The sequence below is a fragment of the Salminus brasiliensis genome, chromosome 12, assembly GCF_030463535.1.
Source record: "Salminus brasiliensis chromosome 12, fSalBra1.hap2, whole genome shotgun sequence".
NCBI lineage: Eukaryota > Metazoa > Chordata > Actinopteri > Characiformes > Bryconidae > Salminus > Salminus brasiliensis.
Window position 1 is genome coordinate 6,774,750 of NC_132889.1, and position 26,401 is coordinate 6,801,150.

Here is a 26,401-nt window from a genome sequence, read left to right on the forward strand (position 1 = left end):
GTTTGAGTTTTACGTACTTTTCCACTCGGTTTTAAGCTTTGGGTCGTGTTTTGATCGTTTGGGCAGCCTGTTGTGAAAGGATAGCCCACCCTACTCACTCTCAGGATAGTGTACTGTACTGTGAGGAGGAGGAAGAGGAGGAGGAGGAGGAGGGGGGGGGGTCCTGCTATGAATACAGTACAATGTAATGCGGTGCTGAGTGGTGGCCCACAAGAAGAGCGTTTCTCCTGTATAGTGGACAGGCTTGCACTAGGAAAGTAGCCAGCAGGTCCAGGTAGCTGTGTCCACCTAGATGATGATGATGATGATGATGATGATGATCAGAGGATGAATGGATTGGGTTTTAAAGCTTGGGCTCATGTACGCCTCAGGGCTGGTCAGGTGGTCTGTTGTAGATTTTAGAGAGGGTCTGGATGGGAGTTAAACTTGTCTATTGAGTCGGAGTTTAACACCCTTTTCTATTTGGCTTTAAGCTTTGGTCTGTGTTTGGTCTGATTTGGGCAACCCCCCCCCCCCCCCCTACACACACACACTTTTAGGATACTGTTCTGTTATTGTGGGGGATCACCTAATTTCAGGCTTTTGTAGACCACTAGGAAAGTGGCTTATAGTTTTTATAGTTAAGTCAGCCTGTCAGCCTTAGTATGACTACAGAATGAGTGGAGCAGTGGATCAGTGCCCTGTGATAGGTCTCAAGGCTTGGCCTTCTTCATGTAGGCCTTCCTGGCCCTTCTTTGAGGGTGTTTGTGGGTGTCTGGGTTGGAGTGCAACTTTTGAAATTGGTCTCCATGTTGTGCCCAGGACGACCCTTTTCTCTCTCTCCTCCCCCTCTCTCCGGAGGGAAAAGTTCTTAAATAAACCCCGGGCCTCTCAGTGAGTGTGTGTGTGTGTGTGTGTGAATGTGTGTGTGTGTGTGTGTGCTGTGGCTCTGGCCAACTGTAAACAAGCCGTTTTGTCTGTGTGTGTGTGTGTGTGTGTGTGTGTGTGTGTGTGTGTGTGTGTGTGTGGGGAAGGGCCTCAGACAAAGAGGGCACTTCTTTTACCACAGAAACCCCACTGCCACCTAGTAAAGGGAGTCATTTTTTTGTGTCTTGTTTTATCACTATCAAAATGTGACTCCCATGTTGTTCACCCACCCATGACCCTCCAGTGTGGCTCACTATTCAGTGAACACCTAAAATCAAGAGCTAGCTTTCCAGCTCCTACCCACGAGGCTCTCGCAGGTGGGGATGATGTGTTCTGTCCTGTGTCGGCGGCGGCGGCGGTGGTGGTGGCATCTTGTGATAGAACCAGTGCTGGGCGGTGTTGTTGGTGGTGATGATGATGATGATGATCATTCGATATCTTAATAATTTCCACTTGTCTCTCAGTATTAGGTGGTGATGATTAAAAGGGGATTTCCAGTGGTCGGGCCTGGAAACCTGCATGTATAATTCAGTGGTGGAGATGTACACAGTGTGTCAGAGGTTTGAGGTCGAATGGTTTGGTGTAGAGAAACTCGTAGACTTAAGTTTTTGATGGTGATGAGATGAGAGCCTGGTGTCACGGTGTCTTCAACACAGATGTAGCCATTTTATAAACCATCCAAAACCACCAGGGACTGGGACTATTTTACCATACAATGCCCTGAGTGTCCCTCTCCACCTTGACGGTGTTCTCAAAACTGCATGGGTTTATTGCATACCCCTTCTTCGTGGTAGTAGCCCCATGTCATTCAGTGTACATGTTGTGGTGTTCAGGCTGTTAGACAACATTGTGAGGCCTGTACAGGCTTAAACACATTTACAGTTTTTTATTTTTTTTATTAGTTCTTTTCCGACTTATTGATTTCCAAATCAATAAGTCGGTTTAAACCATGGCATGCCAAAGGTGACCCAGGAGTTATGTCTGATTTTTGTTTTTTAATGCAGAAAAGTGCAGTTTTGAAAGTACTGCTCTATGGTAGAGTTGGTGATGATGGCAGTACCCAATTTGGGTACATAGACCTTTTTTGATAAGTGATGTGTATCACAATTGTCTGACACGAGGATGAAATAGTAGTATTAATAGTAGTGCTATTTAAAATAAATAAATATAAAATAGTAAATTAAATAAAAAGCACTTTGTTATCCGTTCTCTTCCAGGATCAATAACTGATGAACCGCTTAACGTATAAACTTCGTTCAAACTTGGTTGTGTAGGTCTTGTACATGGCAAATGGTCTATTTTCTATGCTTCATACTTTCAAACATATTAAGGATAAACTTGTAAGCTATGTAATGTAAGCTACCCTTTCTCCCTGTCCCCCCCAGTATAACTGTTACACTAGAGTCTACAGAACCTCTGGCTGCAACTCTCTCTGTCTCTATTTATCCCTCTACAACTCTCTAGCTGACTGTCTCTGTCTCTGCATCCTATTTATTTTAGCCAAAAGTTTTTTTTTGTGTTTTTAAAGCCAGATGTATTGGATGAGCTTTTGCCCTAAACATTTTTGAGCACCCTGCATTTTAGCCAAAAGTTTCTGGACACAGCTCTGCCTCAACCTAGCAGGACTTTAGCAGCCAAAGTCTGTGTCTACGTCATGAATGACACGCTTTACTTTTTAACTTTTATCTCTCTCTTGCTTTGCAAGTACTGCTGTTTCCTTCAGGAATGCATGCCCAGTTTGTCTTTATTTGCTCCACTGCATCCAGTTAACCAGAACTGTTTTTGGTTACGTTCCCATTCGCTCAAATATTTTTTTGGCTTAATGTGATGCAGATTTGATTTGATTGGAGTCATATAGCAGAGTTTTATTTTGTTTTTTTTTTGATTTTTACAGATTTGTGTAAATGGTTTGATTTAGATTTTAATGCTGCATTTTTGCCTGTAGGCTTGTACTTATTGCTGTTGGCCTTCATAAAGTCATTAGAGGCAAGTCTGTTCATTTGGTGGCTTTAAAATGCTTCCTGACGGTTATTTCTAAGACCAGGCTCCCATCCTATAAATGTGGTAAAAATACTGGTCAGATTTTAAGTCGCTTATAAAATCTGACTGTCGTCGTGAATGGTTTGTAGCGTTCGGCTGAATAATGCACAAAAAAAAAAACGATTTTATGATTTGTTCTGGCTACTGTGAGGGTGGGCTTCCCCATTAAACATAGAAACTCGTGGTTTATTCCAAAGCAGATACATTTACTTTACTGGCATTGGCATTACATAGAGATATGACATTTGTTTCTGTAAGCTTCTATGTATTTTAGAGCAATAGCTCAGTTTAACATAAAGGTTTTGCTCTCCTGGGGAACAATAGGTCCACCCAATCCACCTGATCTTATTGGATGTCATTGTGCGTCCCTCATATTTTCCTCTGAGCAGTTGTTTATACTCTCCTAATATGAGTTGATTGAAATTCTCCAATCAGATACTCCAGAAAGTTTAGTCATAAGTTGCAATCAGATGAAGAAGTTGCTATGGCGGCATATGTAACGTACACTATGGACAAAAGTTTTGAGACACCTCATTCACTGTTTCTTCAGAAATCAAGGGTATTAAAAAAAAAAAACTCATCACAAAAGTATTGAATGGAGCTCCAACCATCATTCCAGAGAACACTGTTCCACTGCTCCACAGCTGCTCAATGCTGGGGGGCTTATACCCCTCTAGGCCACGCCTCAATGTTTATCTGCTTCAGAGACTCCTATTCTATTGGCAGTACTTCTCTACAGGGACTAGTACAAATGTGCACACACACAGCTGGTCATCTGTATCAGCAATGGGTGCAACTTACAGTAGCCAAATGCATTCATTAGCAAGGGTGTCTACAAATATTTGGACATATTGCGTATGCTACTGAATTAAAAAGGGAATTTCTGGGGAAATTGCGCTCTGGAACAACAGGTCCATTAACATCATACTAAGGATCACCAAACGGATGATGGATTTTTAAGACTGCTCAACTTAGGCACACTTGTGGTTCTACCACATGCCAGGGGTAATTACATTTACTCGGTTCTGAACTTGACAGATTTGCTGTTTTTTAGTAACTGGAGTTATTTTATATACATTAAGTGAAACAGTTTTTAGCCGGGTGAGTGATCAGCCTTTTATTCAGTGATGTTTAAGTCGTTAATATTTGAACCTTTGGCTTACCCACTTTTCTTGGGGGTTCATTTACTCTAGTATATTTTGGTTGCTTGCTTTAACTGTTACGTCTCGCTTTAGAGCATCCGCGTTTTGTATTTCAGACCAAAAGGATCCAAAAAGAGACGGACTGAATCTGAAATAGCGCTACTGCTGGGCAGTGGTTCGTTCCCTTACTAAGAAGTTCCACTGCAGTGCTATAGGTTACTCAGCATGAGAGTGAGATTTTCTGGTTTAAAGACTTGGGAAAAACCCCGTTCTGATGATGGATCTTGAAGGTGGGAGGAAGTACAACTTGCTTTGGGGGGATTTTAGTTTTTTTGTTTACTTGTTTGTTCACCTATGAATGTAGAACGAAATCCGATAAGCTACAAGCTGCGATAATGAATCGGTGTACGCACATGACTTGTCTTGGGCTAAAAGCTGTCAACTTATGAAGATGGGTACCTGGCTGTCTGGATTCTTTGCCTCATTGAGCCTCTTTTCTGGGTAAAATGTTCGTTTCTGGTTTCCGATTTTGTTCCACGTCTAAGAAAATGGTGGCACTAATGCCAATGCATGTATTTGTTAGTCCATAGTTTGGTAGTTAGGCTAGCAGTCAGGATTGGTTGAACACAGTAGAAGTAGAGTTCGCCCAGTGGTTGGTTGGTTGATGTTTAATGAGTGCTGGGTGTCGTAGTGAACACTGGTGCTAAATAATAGAATTCAGAACTTTATATCAAACAGTGCTCTAAGAGGGATATCATTCTTAATAAAGGTGGGAAATATGACACAATGTGCTTTTCTAAGTGTATCGAGAATATTGTTAGTGCCTAAAGAGCACTGATCAACTGCAGGTTTCATTAGAGACTAGTGTTGCACCGATACTGTATCGGTATCGTCGCCGATACTGACACTTACACATAGTATTGGTATTGGCAATAGAGAGCACCAGTACCATAAAGCTTACTGTACTTTTTTATTATTTAACAGAGAAAATTTTGGTTTGCATACTTTAAACCAAACGTTTAAACAACCTGTAAACAGCCAGTCTTGTATAGTTATTACCATTAAACAGAACGTTTATGAAACATTTAGCTCTCTTTAGCTTTTTCTTTCCATGTGGTGTTTTTGGTTCCAAAACCAAGAGTTTAAGCAGCTTGTTTTAAGGCCATACACTGAAGTTTAGCAGCTTTTTACATGGAGACTATAGTGTACTTTTAATGAAGTCTGAATTTGAAACACCAAATAAGAAGCTGTTTGGTCGAGCTTAGCAAGATTATGCTTCCCTACTTGCTTACTGCATTGTTGCAATTTTTATTGCAAGTTTTCAAACATGCAGTTACTCAAACGGTATGTGCTGTTCTTTTAAAGGATTAGCAGAATTTATAGCCATCTATCGAGTATTTAAGTCAGAGTTGGTGTCGGTACTCTGTGTCGGCAGATACTTGAAAATCTAGTATCGGTATCGGAAAGGAGTGGTAGGTGGTATCGGTGCATCCTTATTAGAAACTAGAAGAGTAATTAAGTCTGATTTCATGATCAAGTGGTACTGGTACATTTTGTCTATGATCACATTTATGGTGTGTTAAAATGTCTGTAAATATCATGAGAAATATGTTATCATATCACCCAGCCCTAATTCTCAACATGACAGATAACCTGGTTAGCTCTAGTTTTAGGCCAGAATGCCCCTATCAGTCCCCCTCCGTCGTTAGAGATGAAGTTATGCTACTCTCTAACATGACTATTCGCTTGGGCTACTCTACACACCTCTGCCATGCCGTATATTCAAGAAAAATCGGTCAGCTCGAGTGTTGGGCCACAGCAGCGTCAAACACGGAGATGAAAAGTATCTCTCTGCCGAGTTATGAGGCAGAAAAGTGCCTCTTTCTTTCGAAACCCTCAAGCCATATTAGATACACCATGATCCTTTCATTGTATGTGAGATTTTAGTGTGTGAAAGAGCACAGCTGTGGGCTGCAATGAAGAGTTTCCTCATAGTGTCATGTTAAACAGTGCTGACAGTGTCTACAGTGTCAGACAAAGCGCAGTGTTTGTACACATTCATGTTCAACTGTGACCTCAATCACTGCAAGCCTCAACCTCTGTGGAGGGCTGAGATAAAGCGCCATTTTATCTCCCTCTGCTGAATCTCCATCACGTTCACATTAACTCTTCCTCCTACCATCCCGTCTGCACTCTTTCAGAAGTTCAGAAGCGCACGTTCGTTCGTTCGCTCGCTCGCTCGTCCGTCCGTCCGACCGCCCGCCCACCCGCGCTCCTCTGTTGGAACTTCACTCGGTGGCCTTGGCTATTGTCTGAAGAGACGGGTCTATTGAACAGTAGCAGTTTTGTCTTTGTGACTGTATATGGACTTTTCGTTGTGCTTTTGCTTTTGTCTAGCTTAGAAGAAGGGCTGCAGAATGGGAGCGGACGATGAATGTATTATTGCTAAAGCGGAAGGCGTTTTCTTTTTCACAGTATTTAGCTTTTCTATTGTTTACAACAAGTCAGAATGGAGAAAAATGTGCCAAGTGAGAGGGGAAGATTTCTATGCAGTTTGTGCTATTACCGTACTGTAAAGATGTCCCAGTCTGATCCAGATACCGTAGTGTTGAGTGCTGGTTTGATACCTATAAACTCAGTTTTAAGTTCATCAATCTAGCTGTTGCATAATTTTGTTGCATAAATAACGAGACTGGCTACAGAATAACCTCAACTTCAGCAGTCTGAGTCATGTATATGTTTGAAACTCAGGGTCTAAGTTGGATTTTTCTGTTTAACAAAAATGATTGACTGTAAACAAGTGTGCCACGGGATCCGTGGAATTATGAGGTTGATAACGAGTTAAGTGATGCACACTAAATGATGTTTTATGAAATGATAAAGGGCTGCGTAATATATTTCAATGTAGTCATCGCAGTGTGTCAAATAGTCAAATTAAATCATATGTCATGGTATATATATATATATATATCTCTTTTAATTTATTTATTTATTTATTTATTTATTTTTTTAGTCTGGTAACAAATTCCAAAATTAAGGATATAGAAAAAAATATCACAGAAAAAAAAGTGTAATGTCAGTTTTCTATATATTTTGTGCAGCCTTTAACTAGCCTCATTTGATAAAGCTTGCTATTATTTTTAGGGTATTATGTCGAGGTTGCCAGTCTTACGGTGTCTGATCAATGATGCTCAGCATCATTGATCAGAGTTAAATCACATGTAGCAACATTTCGTAAGAAATTTGACTACTATACTAAATTCATCTGCATCGATGCTGTACTTGACAGTTTGCATATTCATGCTCAAGTCAAATTATGTGCTGCCAACACACCATCTGAGTTGTGTTTACCTCAGCATGCATAGAAAGACCCTCTTCTAACCCTAACATACAGACTGAGGAACATCTCAGTTATTTTATATATTGTCAGAACCTTTCTCTGCTAACCTTTCTTATGGACGTCAAATAAAGCGGAGAAACTAAAACTTGCTTGTTTCTCTGGTCAGACTTTGTTGTTGACAGTTGGGTAGTTTTTAATGTGGTGTGGTATCTCTTGTTAATAGTATTTGAAGTTGCTTGCTGTTACTTTAATATGGGGGGGGGGTGATTTGCTAAACTAAATCTGTATCATGATATTTAAAGACGTTTTCATGACATTTAGACAAAATGCATCAGTAGTGTTACTAAGAGTCTTAAAAACTGCTACTAAAATACTGTTTGCCTTGTACTAGGAGTTGGGCAGCACATTTGGAATATAAATCACTGTACTCAGTATTGGAGAATATTGGTATAGCAGTTTCTCAGAGTCTGTCGCTACTGATTAATATAGTGCATCATGAAAATGTCTTTAAATATTGATATTTTTGATGTGATATTTTTATACACTCTTTGCCATGAAACGTGCAGTTGATCAGTGCTCTTTAAGCATATACCATATCCACAAAGTGCTCAGAAAAGTATATTGTGTATCACAACCAGATTGATCACAGTAAAATAAAATATTGTTGAAACTAAGGTTGCAGCAGCATTTTTAGGTATATCATCGTATGAAAATTGACAGTTGTGTATATTTGCTTCTTACAGATATTGAAAAAACACATGCAACCATAGGGTCCCACCTATGTTTTTACTATTTTCAAAACCAATCAATGAATGAATGTAGTAAATAATTAGCAAGATTAGTCCGTAGTGAAAATGATCATTACCTGGAATGGTTAGAAAGAGCTCCAGTTAATTTAATGTTTTTTCAAAAGGGAAACTTTTTACATATGCTTTTATTTTTAAAGCTAAGTTAGGGTCATTGTAACTGAATATTATTGTTGCTATTATTAATATCATATTTAGTAATCATAAACTAAAGTGAAAAGGGTCAATCAAAGGGGACCATTCAGCTTCCTAGGCGGAACGCTCTGTGGTCTGTATCTTCCACTCATGCAGCTCTTAACCCTTTTCTTCCCAGCGGGCTAGACCCGCTTAACAGATAAACAGATCTGTTGGCCTCCAAAAGACTCCTTTCTGTCGTCTGCCTCAGGCCCAGCTGCTGTTGTTGTTGATGTTTTCAATCATGTCAGATATGACAAATTGTTCATGCCAACCTAAAGAAAAACACAGACCCATGCATTCCAGCACACAATCTCCCAGAAAAGACTTGCATGTTCTTCTGGGCTTCCCAAGGGATCAGTGAACCATACCATATAAAGTTAACATGCTGGCTAAAGTTAAGAGTCTGGCTAATGATTGATCATCACTTCCAATCGCTTATTTTCTCTCAGTGACGACCCCCCCACCACCCCACCCTACCAAAATCAATCCGCTTGGTAGAGAGGGAGGTTCATCGTGAGGGTGTAACTAATACACCATACATTTACATTTTTACATTTACATACATCACTTGGATGTTAAAACAACCAAAACAATGATAATTACAGGTGTATTTACACTATTTCCAATTTTACACTATTTATTATTATTATTATTATTATTATGAAGAAGAATTATAAAATATAAACATCTCATACCATTGCAACCGTAGTTGAAACTCATTGTATAATTCTTATTAGCCGCTTAATTAACAATCAGATTGTTGTTACAATTTTATGTAATAATTTAAGCTCAATTGGAGTGGGGTGGTGTTTGCCATGGAAGGCTAAAGTAAAGCTATATGATCCTGCTGATTTTGAATAAATTGTTGGAACTACAGTTAATTTCTCATTAGTTTTGGTATCATTTAACATTATTTTTATATATATATATATATATATATATATATATATATATATATATATATATATATATATATATATATACACTAAATATATGAATCACTTGGACTAACTGAGCATAACTGAAAATACATTTCTAATTAACACTAACAGCCTATGTCCGCCGGTGGGCCGAAAGGGTTTTTGCAAGCTTCTATTACCAAAGAATAGCCCTGTAGTTACTGAATAACACGCCTTAGTGTGTAATAAGCCTTCCTGCTTTAAGGGGTTAATTGTTTTCACCATTCATAACATCACTAAAAATGTCACTCTGTTTTTAGTCCCTGACAATATTTCTCCCATCTCTTCTGCTTCTCTCCTGATGTTTTCCTCAGTTTTCTGCGGTGGTGCTGGCCATAGCGCCATGGCTCAGACCCTTCAGATGGCGATCCCAAACTTCGGCAACAACATCCTGGAGTGTCTGAACGAGCAGCGGCTGCAGGGCTTGTACTGCGACGTGTCGGTGGTGGTGAAGGGCCATGCCTTCAAGGCCCACCGCGCCGTGCTGGCCGCCAGCAGCTCCTACTTCCGTGACCTCTTCAACAGCAGTGCCGGCAGCAAGACGCCCACGGTGGTGGAGCTCCCACCGGCCGTGCAGCCGCAAAGCTTCCAGCAGATCCTGGCCTTCTGCTACACTGGGAGGCTCAGCATGAACGTGGGTGACCAGTTTTTGCTCATGTACACAGCCGGGTTCCTGCAGATCCAGCAGATCATGGAGAAAGGTACAGAGTTCTTCCTGAAAGTCAGCTCCCCAAGCTGCGACTCGCAAGGCCTCCACACAGAAGAAACCCCACCATCCGAACCTCAAAGTCCAGTCACTCAGACGGCCGGCGGAGCTTCAGCCAACGGAGGAGGAGCTGGAGTGGTCGCTACTGCAGCCAGCCGCCCAGCATCCTGTTTGACCCCGCTGCCCTTGGTGTCTAGGGTCAAAACGGAGCAGCCTGAGGCTTCACCCTACTCTGTAGTTTGCACCCCTGTGGCCAAAAGGCTTTGGGAAGGTGGCAGCCGAGAAGGCGGAGGCGGATCCGGAGGCTCTGGCGGTGGAGGGATCAGAAAAGCGGCCCGATTTTCCCAAGAAGCGGCACGAGGGAGCGCCATTCAGCAACAGGGACTGAACATGGGCTTGGCAGTGGCAACGGGAGGAGCCAACGGCAACGGTAACGGCACCAGCAGTGGGGCCACCCCAGAGGGCACCAGCCCGGGCACTATGAGCGCCTACGCTAGTGACTCTCCCATCTCTTACCACGACGATGAAGAAGAGGAAGAAGCTGTTGAAGATGGCACCGAGGAGCAGTACAGGCAAATCTGCAACATGTACACCATGTACAGCATGCTAAACATGGGTGCTGCAGGTGAGTCAAATTAGCCCAGTGGTTAGCTCACATTTATGAAGATTACATTGTGATCATGCACTTATGTACTGTCGGAAACCACCAAAAAAGGTTCTTGGCTGGCGAGAAACTGCACTGAACTTTCTAACACAAAGCTAGCATTAAACCTTCCTCAAATGTCATGAATCGATGAAGACAATATGTCATCTGATATTTACTGCTTTTACACTGGAGGCATGAAGCTAATCCAGCTAACCTGTCTGTACATGTTGATACCATTTCATTGAGCTAAAATTCTTAAAAAACCTAAAGAAGCAAATTTCCGACCCTAAACATGTTCTTGGCTGGTGAGGAACTAAACTAGCATTGAAGATGGCATTGAATACGAACTTTTAAGAGTTTAACACCTTCCTGCCCCAAATATAGTGGATTAGCTAAGTTTAAGTTGGCTTCCTTTGTTTAAATTGGAGCTATAGGGCTAATGTTAATGGTAAGTTAACAATTTCAAAGAAAAGCTCTTCTAAAGACTTTAACGTGACTGTTTAAATGGTGGTCATTGGAATACTCATTACTGTGTTACTTGTTAGCTACATTAGCCTCATAGCCCCTGTTGCAAAACGTGTGCTGTAGTTTAAACTGGAACTATGAGGCTAATGGTGCTAACGAGTTTAGAGCTGCTGAAATCACAGTTTAGCCTCCTGTGCAAAACTACAGAAATAAACCTCAGGCCCCAAACATGATCTTGGCTGGTAAAGGGCTGCATTGTGGCGTTTATGCTAATGAGTTCACTTACAGCAACGATCATTTTGCAGGTTAAAGTTTGTTTCTTTCGTTTTTTTTACTGGAACTATGAGGCTAATGTAGCTAATATGTGCAGAGCAGCTAAAATTATTAGCTACATTAGCCTCGTAGCTCCAGTGCTAAACTACAGAAATAAACCTCATGTGACCGCAACTAGATAACTGAAGTGTCGGACACCATTTACCTTAAACTACTCTGAGTTGCTTATAGACTTGTTCGTTTCTGTATTTTCCTGTTTGCATGATGCTAATTGGAATACTGTTAACCCAACGTTATTTATTAGCCACATTAGCCTCGTAGCTCCTGTGCAAAACGAAATACCTTCACACCCTCATCATGTTCTTGGCTGGTGAGCTAGCTAGCAATTAATGCTAACGTTTTGTGTTAACACTCCTCAAAAGTTGTGAATCAGTGAAGAAGATTTAACAGTTGAATATGTCCTGCTTTGGTTTTCGCTGGAGCTATGAGGCTAATGTGGCTAACGTACTGATATCATTGGTTTTAGCTAAATTTGTTAGCTACGTTAGCCTTGTCGCTCCAGTGCTAAACTAAAAAAATAAACCTCAGGCCCCAAACATTATCTTAGATAACGTAAATGTTAGATAATACATAAACAAACAAGTCTATGGCTCAGCAACTCAATATAGTTTGAGGTAAATGTGTGTTTGCATGCTGCTAATTGGAATACTGATAACCTAACGTTACCTGTTAGCCATATTAGCTTCGTAGCTCCTGTGCAAAACTACAGAAACAAATCCGACGCAAAACGCGTTCTCGGCTTATTGACCGCATTTGAGTAAATGGAAATCTCCATTAGGCTTCTGTAAACTACTCCTGTAACGTCGGCCCCTGGTTTAATACGTTGCCATGTATGAAGCTCTCGTTCCTGCAAGTAGACCTAAGCAAGCTTAGCCTGGTATTGGGAAGCTGAAAGACCTTTCTCGTACAAGGCCGTCGTCTTCCTTACAAAAGTTACACGAGTTCTATTAAACCTTTCCTTTTTTCCTTCTTTTTTTCTTCTTTTTTTTGTTAAAAGCTTGAATCATTTCAGGAGCATGAATATTTAATCAGCGAGTCCTCTCATCTTCTCGACGACTTTGAACGCTGAGTGTATTCAAAGCCTCTCAGATGTTTGCACTCTTCTATAAGACTGAGCTTCAGATGATTATTTTAGGTCATGAAAATATAGAACTTCATTATCCGTAAACAAGTCGTCTGTAACCTGGAGGGTTTCTGCCTAGTTAAAGTCGAGGTGTTTCGATAAAGGCCGTTATTAAACAGTGGAGCGGCGTTGTGTAGTTTAAAAACTCTTACACAATTAGTGGAAAGGAGCGCTGGCAACAGCATTGGGACATCTGTTGTTTTAAGCAGGAATGGCAGTTTGGTGCATTCGTACTCGTTATAAACTTTTATTTAATGTGAACAAAAACCTGGAATGTTCCTGGGAGAGAAGACTCCAGAGTTTGGGTTTTGTTTTCCAATCCTGTAAAAACAAATATATAAAAAAAAGGACACATTTTTTGTCACAAACAAATACCACAGCTTTCTGAACTGCTCGTAATTCCACCGAAGACAATGAAAGCTTAGTTTGCGGTTCTGACTCGCTAAACTTCTCATTCTTTCGTTCACTTATTTATTTATTTTTGGGAGTCTTTTATCATTTTTCCTCTTCCTTAATAATTTTATGTATTATTAATAATAATAATAATAAGGAATAGGGAAGTTTTCTTTATTATTATTATTATTATTATTAACCTTTTCTTTCTTTTCTCACTTTCTTCCCTGTACTTTTTCCTTTTTTTCCCCTTATCTATTTCTGTGTTTGGCATCATTTGTCTTTTGTCTTTTTTTGTCTTTATATTCCTTATTAAATAAATGTTCTTATTTTTTTTCTTTCTTTATGGTTGGTTGGTTGATTTTATTTATTTATTTATTTATTTATTTATTTATTTTCTGCATTGTCTTGGCTTTTCGCTCTCGCTCTCTCTCAAAGCAGGCGAACGGGTGGAGGCTCTCCCGGATCATTCAGAGACTCGGAGCCGGATGCGCGGGAGGCAGGACCTAGCGTCTTTGCCGGCCGAGTTAATTGCGCAGATCGGCAACCGCTGCCACCCCAAACTCTACGAGGAGGGCGATCCAGCTGAGAAACTGGAGCTCGTCACAGGTCAGAGCACATCACTTCACTTCCCGGATCGTGGTCTGCCGCTGACGTATGGTTTAAGCCTGAGTAGTTAATCTACTGAGCGCTTCAACCCTGTGATGATGATTGGCTTGCTTACAAATCAGGCCTGCTGGGTGAAGGGCCTTCTCCTGTAAAATTTGCTGGTACAATCCAAAATATATACATCCATTAATGACCGCAAGCTGTCCTGAACCTGAGGCAGCAAACAGTGATACTGCTTCACATGCTTTTTGAGTTTGGTTTTTGCCAAGCATAGCATTAACTCATCTGTCCATCGGTCACACTCCCCCACCCCCACCCCCCCAACTCTTTCCTGGGTTTAGCTTTCTCGAGTCTGACCAGTAAAATATTAAGCGTGTGTTTTTTTTCCTTTCTGATGTGGGTTTAGCTGTGGGCAGTCCAGTTTGTTTTGAGAGAGCGGACGATGGAGAGAGGAGATGGTGAAAGCCGATCACCTATCATAAGCTTTTAGCCTTGCATGGCTCCCTGGTTGCTCCCTCTTGCCCTCGCTTCATTGTGCGCAGAGTTTGAGCTCCACTTCTGGGCAACTGGCACAGCATAGCAACCCATATTCCCATAACTAACAGAGTCTGGAAGTGATGAGTAGGGTTGAGTATCATCACATTTGATCCAGTACCTGGAATTTGTACTATATTTCTTATCCGTCAGCTGTTGTGGGGGGACTTGGCTTTCAGGCTAACAAGTACGGTACTTAGTAGAGTAGAGGCCTAAGTTGATCAGTTCTCAGAAGTACGGACTTCTGTTTCCAACTCTAATGATGAGCTGCTCTCCAGGATCAACGCCACCATGTTCTTCTAAAGTTGCCGCCTGCGTTTTAGCATTTCACCAGCTTAGACTAGTGCTTTTGCTAGTGGGTGGGGTTTATGTATGTGTAAATTTTGAGGGTGTAACTATATAATGAGTCTGCGTTTTTTGGTTCTGCCAGGTTTTCTTTTGCATAGAGACCACAGTGTTTATCCCTCTATGTACCAAACTCTTGTTATTGAACTACGCCAAGGAAAATATAGTTAAAATGTTGTCGATAATGTGTTGATTTTTAATAATTTCTGGTTGACTTAATTATTTCAGTCCTGGAGTTTGCGACTGTCCGATTCCTCTACACTCCCTTTACTGCAGTCACAGAAGCGCACCCTTATTTTGTTAACAAGCTCAGCCAGCGCTGTCCGTCCATCAACAGTAGTGGGTCGTTTTGTGTTTGTGCACGTTAGCATGCGTGTGCGCGCGAGGGAGGAAGAGTACACATGCGATTTCCAAATGAGGCCGTAAGCAAACTCAGCTAGTCAGCCATAGCAGAACACAGAGGCATGCAAAGTCTGAGCTGATGGAACATGTTTTTTATCCACGAACGAGAATGAAGAGATTAGGTTACAATCATAACGTCCCATGAGTCATATTCAGTAGCCCATGAACACTGATCTCTCTCTCTCTCACACTCACACACACACTTGCTCTCCCTCTTTTGTCCCGCTTTCTCTCGCTCTCTCTGTCGTTCAGATGAATGAGTTAACATTGTATGGACACGTAGTGTCTTGGTATTGTGGTAAAGAACAGGTTTTATTGAATGCCTGTAAGCTAATTGTGTGTGTGTGTGTGTGTGTGTGTGTGTGTTGCTTCATGCTGCAAGAATATCTAGTGCTAGATATCCATTACTACTAATATTTGGTTTATGTTGCACATATTAGTTTGACTAAGGTAAGTTACAGTTAATTGCAAACCTCTTAAACGTAAGCAGCCTAAAGCAGCATTATACAAGAACTGAGAGTCCTTGCTCCTGGGCTTCCCCTACAGGAAGTAGAATTATTTATTGGAGCCACCACTAAAAGACACACTGTACACATGCATTTCTTGCCGAGCTGAGAGTTACAGAACTGTCACTGATGGAGATCTAATAAATATATATATATATATATATATATATATATATATATATATATATATATATATATATATATATATATATATATATATGATAGGTAGATAGATATATGATAGATAGATATAAAATATGGCTCCTACAGATGGCTTTGCTCAAGGATGATGAGGCTACGGAATACCTGTGGGGTGAATGGCGGGCTTAATAGATTGAGAAGAGCATTCTCTATGCCAGAGGCCATAGAGTGAAGGAAGTAGCTGAATCTGCAGGTGCATGGAAGCATACAGTCATACGGGTCTACCATCAGTGGCAGAAATCCCAGTCTACAGGAAATTCGCCTTAGAATTGTGGCCGAAAGATTAAACTGACAAAAAGGAACCGTCGGCTTCTAGAAGTCAGTGCAGGTCCTTCACCACCAATGTCTGAAAGAAAACTGGGATCTGCATACCAAGGACATGTCGAGCAGAGTGGCACACAAGAGGCCTTTGCGCACTTCTGCTCAAGAATGAGGAGAATTTCCTCTAGACTGGGATTTCTGCCCCTGCTGGTAGACCCGTATGACTACGCTTTCCTACATCTGCAGCTTCAGCTACTTCCTTCACTCTGTGGCCTCTGGCACACCTAAATGCAATCACTCCTTTTTGCCCATCATTAACATCTGCTTTGCCACCCATTTTCCACCTCTTCTCAATCTATGAATCCTGTCGAACAGCCCACATGTATTTATAGCCAGATCATCCCCGAAGTTACTACCACCTTAAACGCGCAAGGTGACTCCATTCCAGCATGGGACTGTAATGGGATGCCTCCATTTCTACAAGTCTAATTCTGCTGAGTACTACTACTGAGATTTCTTCCCTCCTCAATATTCCATCAACTGTGAGTGGTATTGTTGAAAAATGGAAACATTTTAGGAGGTCCCTGAACGTCCCGTGGAGCTCCATTAAATCCATCGTTAAGAAATCTAAAGGAATATGGTGCATGGTGATCTCTCTCCTCACAAACATGAGTGGCTGTCCAGCAAGACTGTGCGTTTTGTCTTTTTTTTTTTTTTTTTTTTTCCTGCAAACGGTCTTGTGATCATTATATTTTTACCATATCACCCCTCCTCCCACTGTAATCTGTCAACTGTAATTTGAAGTGTTTTGCTCATGTAACCCAAATATGAAATCACAGTTTATTCACAGGCGCCCGTTTTAGGACCCAGAAAACATTTGCGCAGACGTTATTTACAGTGAGGAAGTGGAGCTAAATGCTTGGTTGAATACTCTTTGAAAAGACATCCTGAAGTTTGTGATGCACAGACAGCAGATGGTCACAGTCTTTCCTGTTGAATCTCTTCTGGGACAGAGCTTCAGCCATGTTTAGATTCTTTAAGGTTTTCTTTTTTTTTTTTTTTTTCTTTTTTTTTTTTTTCTCGTCTCGTCTTTAGTCTGCAGTATGCAAATGAGCCCTCTAAGTGATCAGTCTAAATAAAATAGGTCTGCTTATCGCCATGTTGTGAGGTATGATAGTCACAGTATAGCAGTATAGCAACATAATACCAGTTTTATGTCATATTGGGAACCTCTCACATTGCTCTAAAAGAGGTAAATGTTTAACCATTATGGAAGGAAAATTATTTTTTTGGAATGATTTATTTATAATTTTGCATATGCGTAGCGGCTGCTGAACAGTTTGGGATGGTTTGGAGTGTCTGGTTAATAGCAGTTATTGAACTACTTGTGCCTACTGAAGAATTCATAGCATCTAATGAATCATTTGTGGTAGCTAGTTCATTTGTATTTGCTAGGGAGTGACTTGTGAAAACTTACCTCAACCCGGCTACTGTCCGATTAACAGTGAATACTGAGTATTTATTGTAGCTGCTGAATAATAAGAGACTAATCCTTATATCCTTATCCTTACTAATAAAGAGACTAGATTCTCAATAAAGCCTGGATCAGCCAAACAAGCAGGCCAGAGTAAAACACTGGCAATGTAAAGTTTATATACATGACTGAAAGACCCACATAAGTAAATGTTTTTTTTTTGTGTGTGTGTGTAGGCACAGGTGTGTTCATCTCACGAGCCCAGCTGATGAACTGCCATGTAAGCGCAGGAACCAGACACAAAGTCCTGCTGAGGAGGCTGCTGGCTGCTTTCTTCGATAGGTGAGTATGTGCTTGTGTGTATGAAGGAAGGCAGTGAGCAGTATAACTTGCTCTCACCAAGTTCTACTGTGGGGGGGTGGGAGTGTTGCCCAGTCATAGTGAAGCTGTGCAGTAATTATTGAACAATAGGCTACTGTTATATAGTTAAAAGCAGAAATGAACTTTGGCTCTGTGCTGTTTGAGACATCTGTTGCTTTCAGGAGAAACCCTGGCAGTGGTTTTAATGTGTTGGGCAACCCCCCACCCACCAACCACTTTCTTTCTTTCTCTCTCTCTTCTTTAAAATTTTTTTATAGGAGCACTCTGGCCAACAGCTGTGGCACGGGTATCCGCTCCTCCACTAATGACCCCAGCCGCAAACCGCTGGACAGCCGCGTCCTGCACGCTGTCAAATGTGAGTTATCCATGATGCACCAGTCACCAGTGCATGTGCTGTAGGGCATAGTTTCGGTTTCTGAAACGCCTCTCAACCTTGCACAGGCATGCATGCACACGCATACAAAATTCATAGCGGACAACACAGTGCTTTCATGTAAACCTGTACATTTAAGTGGAGAGTAATTATTGCTATGGGTGTTGGATAATAGCTAGCTGCCTAAAATCGCATTCTGTAGGCTGCAGTGAGCGTTACTGGTCACACACACTGGTGTTGCTTGCATGAGCAAAAATGTCCTCAGATACAACTCGAGTGTATGTAAACTTCTTACCACAGCTGTACACACTTAACTGATCATGGACATGAATGTCTTTGTGATTTCTTGAACCCTCTGGAGTCTAAGGACATTCTCGATTGTTGCATATCTTCTTAAATGTGCCATTACGGCACTTGGATATAAGATAAAACTCACATGTTTTATGTCAAACTGTTCAGAACAATCTCCGCTCTCTCCATAATCAGACACGTGACCTAGAGCGCAGTGTGAGAAGATGCTTTGACCCTAAACCTGAGAAACTCTGGGTTTACCAGAGTCTTAAGGTTCACAAACATTTATGAATACAATTAAAAATAAATGGTGAGAAGCGGAAATCCAGCATTTGGTCACACACAACCATAGACTGACTTTCAAATCCACGGATTTAGGAATGTCTGTGCCGCATTATCGCAAAGATGTTAGTTGAAAGATCAAGAAACCTTGAATTTGTTGCATTCGTAAGGGTAAAACTGTTCTTTGTCTGGGTTCCAACATGTATCCTGTAATCCTTGAAACTCTCAGGGTGAGAAATAAACATACAGCAATATTTAGTTAAATGTCTCTTAGAAAGATTTACTCTGATCAGACGCCTTCCATCCACTTTCAATCAGTGTAGCAAAACAGACCTGGTTTGTCATCTCTGTACTAATATTTCCTTAAGGTGTTCAATGAGGGTTGAGGTCAGGGCTCTGTGCGTGCCAGTCAAGTTCATCTACACCCAACTCACCCATTCATGCCTTTATGGACCTTGCTTTGCGCATCGGGGCGCACACAGTCATGCTGAAACAGAAAAGGGCTTCCCCTAACTGTTGCTGATGCATTAAGGGCTCCCTTCACTAAGGGACCTATAGGCCAGCTCCTGAAAAACAACCTTCTAGCATTGTCCCTCCTCCACCAAACGTGGTACAGTTGGCACAATGCAGTTTGAATAGTCACTCCACTTCAGAAAACTTTTCTACAGCTCCAGAGCTCATGGTCTGTGTGTTTTACACCACTCCACCTGACTCTTGCCATTGTGTTTGGTGATGTAAGGCTTGCATACAGCTGCTCAGCCATGGAAACCCATGCCATGAAGCTGATGTAGATGTTGAAGGAGGTTTGGAAATTTGGTGACTTTTTTTTACACTGTGCTCCTGGGAAGAAATCTCACCAATTAAGCTCTTTAGAACCACCAATTCTTTCACTAATGTGTGTAGCGGTTGACTAAATTATATGATTAACAGGTGTGTCCCATTACTTTTGTCCATACAGTGTATAACTGCTGGGAGCAGCGGGAGTGGGCTTCGCTTATGCATGCAAAGATAAATCAGATTATACCACTTGAGACGGTATCGACCATGCAGGAGTTTGTCAGCACTTATGGAAATGATAGTGCCTGTATTCCTGAACCAAGGCAACATTTCAGGATAATTATGCCATGTTAAAATATCCATAGCATGAGTTTCCCAATACAAGATTTGTGAGTGCAGACCACACCTTCATTTGATTGATGGCGGTTTGAGAAACAAACGTAAAGCAGAAGACTTTGGGGAGGGGGGCTAACTCTGAAACCTGGGCTGGTGTCCTGGGCTAAAAGTCATCTCAGACGGTTGCAGTGGGAAGTAGAGAATCTGCTAGCAGGGTAGAGTTTCAGGTCTGGACCTTCTCCAGATTTCTGATGTCTCATACCTGCATTTGGTACTTGTTCCGTTTAGGCTGCTCATGACTGCAGAGGTCTAGAAATAAACATAAGCTATGTAGAAGCTGGGTGCCTGTGCTCGTGCACCTTTTAATATCTGATAGATGAATGAAAAGGTGATGTTCATCAATACATGTTCATTTAGTAAGAAAGTTGACCTGCTTCTTTAGATCCACTCCTTGCTTACTTCAGAAGTAGTCGATGCTTGGGGTCTTCTTTGGTTTTGCACCAAATTGGAAGCTAGCACCTCAATCTTCAGTGTGAACCCTTCGTTAATTAACATGCATCTTAAATTTACTTCACAACAGTGTACTGATTTTTGACCTTTCTCCTTCCTACCTTTTTTGTATCTGCAGTTTACTGCCAGAACTTTGCGACCAGCTTCAAAGAGAGCGAGATGAACGCAATCGCGGCAGATATGTGCACCAACGCCCGGCGTGTGGTGCGGAAAAGCTGGATCCCCAAGCTGAAGCTGCTGATGGCCGAAAGCGACGCCTATGCCAGCTTCCTGCCAGACAGCATCAAGATGGAGGCTGACGCCCTGGGGGCGGAGCAGGGCTTCGAGCCGGCCGACCTGGAGGGTGGCACTCCAGAGACGGGTGGTTCGGCTGGCGAGTCGCTGCAGGGTGTGGGCGGAGATGGCAGTGCTTTGTTCCAGTGATTGGAGAAAACGGGAATTGATGGGGGAATAAAAGAAAGAAAAAAGGAACCCCCTCCTCAGACCCCCAACCCCCCCACCCACCGCTCTCCCCATGTTCTTCTGCTACTCCTTATAAAAAACAAAAAAAACCCTGCCTACTGCCACCCCGCCTGCAACTCTGGACTCCGCTGCTTCTGCTTGCGATGGAGGTGGAGGGGGCGTGAAGGGTGGGTGACGTTTGTCTGAAGATGAGAAGATGCTTGAAGATCGGGGGAGCGAGCATTCACAAAGTTGAATTTCTCCCCCTCCCAAAAAAGTCCAGCTTATCCAATAGGAGATAAGATTATTTGACAGGCTTCAAATTTCCAGCTTTACAGAGAATTCCTGCTTCGTGAATAACCCTCCTCCTCCTCCTCCTCCTCCTCCTCCTCCTCCTCCAAAGGGTGCCCAAAATTCCGTTCCTGGAGAGTGTAGAGTTTAGTTAAACCACAAATCTTGTCTAGGGCTGCACGATATTGACCAAACACAAGTACTGTGACTACAGTGCTACATGTTAAGATATTGCGGGCGGCCTTAAGGAGTTATTCCATAGTTAGCAACAACCTTTATTTTGTCCAAAATTACTTGCACTATTGTTAATAATTTAAATGGCTTGACCGGTCCCATTGAAACACTTCTCTGATTGATCACTAACGATTAACAAACTTCACCTTGTACAGCCCCACTTCATATCCCCACTCAAACACAAGGCTAATATCTCAATGATGATTAGTAATCGACATATTGTGCAGCCCTATACCTGTCTTTAATACTCCTGGAAGCCTTGATTTGCCAGTTCCCGGTAACCAAGGCTGTCTTCTGCTATTAGGTTTAGAACTCAACTCTGCCGGACGGTAACAGTGGGCTAGCGTACGGATAATGGAGGAGCACATGGAGTTTCGTAGGAGACGGGGGTGCATGTTTTTTTTTTGTTTGTTTGTTTTGTTCCCCCCCCATTTTATATCTTTCACTTTTATTCGTTTATTATTACTAAATAACTTCTTTTGCACAGAAGCCCCCTGCCTCCATGCTTTGCATATAATCACAAATCCGGTTTTGATTTTCCTAGTTATTCCGCCAATTCCAACAAAATCCCCTTTTTGTTTGTTGCTTTCTCGAACACACACATCATATATGTGCACACACTCTTAAGTGGCGGAGGTTTCGAGGTTTCCCTGATCACACTGTACTGATTTTTACTTTATTTTTTTAAATTCTATACATTTTTCATTTCTTTCATTTTTGAATGTAAACGTCAGCAGCGCTTGGCTGTGCGAGACTAGCCGATTGTATTTTGGCCCAAGAGAGGGAAGAAAAGAGTCGTAGCCACTGTAGCAATGTAGACAGGGTGGAGGGAGAGAGAGCACAGAGTGGAGAGAGAGGGAAAAACCAAGTCGGAGAGAAAGAGAAAGGTGTAGGTGGCTCACTCTTTCTCCAGAATTGGAAAGAATTTAATTCCCTCCTCTACTCCTATTCTTCCTCAAACAATCTGGCAGCTTGACCAGAAGAGGGAGAAGGAAAAAAAAAAAAAAAAGAACGAAAGAATTTTATCCTTTGTTGAGCTCTCGTTGTGTTTCTTTTTTCTTTTCTTTTCTTTTTTTTTTAAAGATACTTCCTTTTATTATTCCTCCCTTGTTTCTCTGCGTGTGAGACGTGGATCCAGAGATGTACGATTTGTAGGACTGTAAAGAGAAGGGGGACAGAAAGATTTAGTCATATTTTAAAAATATATTTATCTACTCGCACCTTTAGCGTGTGCATAATGAGAAAGAGAGAGGGATTGTTTAAAATCTCTTCTTGTGTGTGGAAATTTTACATTTCTTTTTTTGTCTTTTCTTTTTTTACTTTATTTTCTAAGTGTTTTAAGAGACACCTTAGCTATGGGATTTTAAGAGGGTATGGAAAGAGATAGAGAAAGATAAATAGAAATATTTTTGCATACTGAAATCTTTAAAAAGATTGGTGCTTAGCTCGATGTACCCGACCGGCTGCGAGAAGGCTGCTCTTGTAGGCTGGTCCATAGCCGACGCTGTTTAGCAAAAAAGAAAGAAAAAAAAAAACCCAAACAAAAAAAAACGATTGGCCTTTGACTCTTGTCTGTTTGCACCACTCACTGATTTGTGACTTTTTTTGTTTTGTTGTTTTTTGTACGTGGTTCGGTGCCATTGTAACTGTAACAGTGTGCTGGTACTTAAAAAGTCCAGGGTGGCTGTTCCGGATCCAGATGTTTAAAGCGATAGATTAGTGGAAAAATCTTTTACGCAGAAATATAATTACATTTTTACATTTATTATTTTTTAAAAATATATTAATATTACTAATCTCTTACCCCAAATGTAGCTAATCAGCCAAGACTGGCCTGAAGTTGGCTTCTTTAGTCTTACCTCTGAGGCTAATGCAGATATTAGCAACTAGTATGTTGCAGTTGTCCGCATCATGCGTCAAACCGGGTCAAGTTGTTAAGTAGTCTGAAAGGTACTTGCTTATATGACTTCTGGCAAAGAACTTCTGAATAGCATTGTGCTGATTATTGGTTACTAATACTTGACTGTGGACCCACATGCAATGAAAAGTTGTTGTTTTGCTTCCTATGGGTGTGTTTATATTTGGAGTTCATATAAGAAAATTATACATTGTTACATTTTAGTCCTGGTCTGCTTTGTCATCATACTGACTCATTGGTAATCAATCAATTCTAACCAAAATTAAGGGGAAACGGTGTCGTGTGATGCTCGTATGACCGAGCAGGGTCCGTTTTAGTCAAACCATAGCTGACAAGTGTAAACGCACCCTAACCAAGCCCAGTCTGGCAGCAACACAGTGTTGACGACAAAGCGGCACCGTCTCGGGCAGTAGGTGCTTTAAGTGCCTTGCAGAATCAGTTCTGGGATTTGAACCCCCAACCTTCTGGTTGCAAGTTAGGGGGTTGGTTTGTTACTACAGTTCAAAGTAGAAGTACTTTGAGCCTGATTGAAAACGTATGTAAAATAAGTAATATCTAGTAGTTGACAGTGATGTAGTAATAGTGCATACCAGTGATGGCGCAAATGAACTGAAATCTGCTGCAAACATATGAAACGTTTTTTGTCTGATGCTAACCTGCCACGTGTAGTGTTTAAGGCCTATAGACCAAGCCCATTTTCAGAGATAAGGATCAGTATACATACTTGAGATTCATCAGACCAATCATGCCTTCATGGTGTCATAGTCTCTTATCGCAAATTTTGCACACAGCAGTGTTCTTATCGTCTGGTAATTTCAAGGTGTTTCACGTTTAGCTTTGCTCTTTTTAGCTTCAGCGTAGGCCTGGAATGCTCCTAGATGACGTGACCTAGACACTTGGCATGCATTTTTGATTGAAAGCCAATGTCTGTGAAATTGTAGCATTGTAGTTTAGGCTGTAGTTGTTAAGACACAGCCTCCAAATACTAAATACAGTCTCTAATACCAGCATACCAACCAACAAACACTCAAGTATTCCTATGTTTTTCAGGCCAGGCCCTAAAACTTAGACTACATTTGAGGTACGGGACAAAAAGTAAGGTTTCTTTTTCACCTAACTATTGCTTTAATGAGAAATGCAACATTCCCTGCTTCTGGATCAGCTCATCCTGAGGGGCGAGTGTATGGAGAGTGTATGTGATGATGGTTTTGTACTGGTCTGCGACCCTGTATGGCCCTGACTTAGTTTGGGTCACTCTTCCCCCGTTGCATGCAGATGGACGGACACATGTATATGTATGCATGCATGCATACATACACAAGGCCTTTGGGGGGGAGGGGCTTAAGTTGTGCTTCCTATTGTTATGGTCACCTTACTGTCTGAAAGACGGGGCCTGAGTGTGAGTGTGAGTGTGGGTGTTGGTGTGTATGTGTGTGGCAGTGGGGGATGGTTTCCAGCGCTTGTGTCCCAGGAGAATGAAAGAGAGGGCCAGTGGAGTGTGATTGAGCCTGTCTGTGTATGCCCCTGTTTGGGCAGCTGTGTGTGTGTGTGTGTGTGTGTGTGTGTGTGTGTGTGTGTGTGTGTGTGTGTGTGTGTGTGTGTGTGTGTGTGTGTGTGTGTGTGTGTGTGTGTACGCTTGAAACCATCTGTGTACATTCCTTGCACATAGTTGGCTCTGTGTGCTTGCATGTGGGTGATGCTTCGATTGAGATTGAAGTTGTGTTTGTTTCTCTTGTTCTCTGTACGTACGTGTGTGTGTGTGAGTGTGAGGAAGAGGGAGGGAGGAGAGTGTGTATGTGCAAGCTGAAGTGTGTTGGGGCTTTTTGGAAGCTTTGCTCTAGCTAAAGCTCCCCCACCTCCTTTACTAAAACCCATGACGCTTTGCATACCACTGCTTGCTGAGATTTCCATTACGATTAGAATAGTGCTGCAGTTTTATCCCGATTGGAATCCAGCAAGACCAGCTTCACTGTTTTATCGATGTTATTGCCTGATGTGTGACATATTGGCCTTTTTCCCCACTATATTTGCTCATCTACACTGCCTGTCAATACCCTTGATTTTCAATAGCTCAACACAGGGATGCCGGAATGGGGTGGGGGCTGAAGGCCAAAAAGACAGAACACTATACTAGAAGAAAAGGAGTTGGGTAGGTTTCAACTCAAATGATCTTTTCTAACAGTACACTATATTATATTGCCAATTTCCTGAAGGAACACATGCCAAAAGCCCTACATTGAGGGGGGAGGGATGCCCAAGCCCACCCATTTGGTCCTTTGGTTTCTAAGCATTCAGAGCTTTTAAAAGTAGCTTTGGGTGCTATTTTGACCAAAGGTGGTCTAAGGCTGATTTGGGCCCCAGCTTTTAGACACTTTTTTGGGCCAAAAAGTATTTCTCCATGTGCTCTAAACAATAGTGTGGGGGGGGGGGGGGGGGGGGTACGCTACGCTTCAGATCAGCACACCTGCTCAGTTCATACTGATTCTTGATGTTGATGTTTGAAGGAATAGCAGGTAGCTAGTTTTTATAATAGAAAAGTAACTTTTTTTACACTTGATGTATAAATTAAAAGTACACTATTTTATTGCACAATGCTTCAAATACAGAAATTAAAGAATGTAACTGGCCCAAAGTCCACCAATTTGATCGCTGTTTTCCGATTGTACCAAGTCAAATCTTTCAGGTGTCTTAAGCCACCTTTACAACAGTTAAAAGCACGTTTTGAGGTTCTTCTGGCCTAAAGCAGATCTAAACAGCTATATGTGCTTTTGACAAAATTGTGGGAAAGAAATCTACCAAATCTTGTGAAGATGCTTAATTTACCGAAAAAAAAGCTGTTTTCCTGAAGGAACACCAGCTGAAAACCCTACCTTGGGGGGGGGGGGGGATTTACTTTAAGATGGGAAAAGTAGGATTGGTAGGTTTCAACTCAAATGATATAATCTTTTTTTGTAGTGGTACACTTTATTTTTATTATTATTATTATTATTATTATTATTGCACAAGTGCTTTTAAATATAAAAAGAAAGCGTGCTAATGCTAAAGCTCCCCTTTTTAAGGCCTTGGTTTTCCCTGATTGTCACAAGTCAAATGTTTTAACAGTTCTGAACTGCCTTAACCGTTAAAAGCATGCATTGAAGTTCTCTTGGCCCAAAGGTGGCCTAAAACTAATCTAAGCTTTGGGCCAAAAGGAGGTTTT

The 26,401-nt window shown here is 41.6% G+C and overlaps 1 protein-coding gene across 5 annotated transcripts in view; it reads left to right on the forward strand.

Moving 5' to 3' along the window:
- nacc1a (nucleus accumbens associated 1, BEN and BTB (POZ) domain containing a) overlaps positions 1–25,601 on the forward strand; it is a 42,207-nt gene extending 16,606 nt beyond the window's left edge. For 4 of the 5 annotated variants that reach the window (XM_072694244.1, XM_072694243.1, XM_072694242.1 and 1 more), the window contains exons 2-6: positions 9,685–10,701; positions 13,475–13,645; positions 17,605–17,710; positions 18,007–18,104; positions 20,437–25,601. In XM_072694244.1, the coding sequence (XP_072550345.1) occupies positions 9,714–10,701; positions 13,475–13,645; positions 17,605–17,710; positions 18,007–18,104; positions 20,437–20,741 (1,668 nt within the window). In that variant the 5' untranslated portion in view covers positions 9,685–9,713 and the 3' untranslated portion in view covers positions 20,742–25,601. The remainder of the gene's footprint in view (positions 1–9,684; positions 10,702–13,474; positions 13,646–17,604; positions 17,711–18,006; positions 18,105–20,436) is intronic. The other variant, XM_072694245.1, reaches the window with a different exon arrangement.
- The last annotated feature ends 800 nt before the right edge of the window (positions 25,602–26,401 follow it).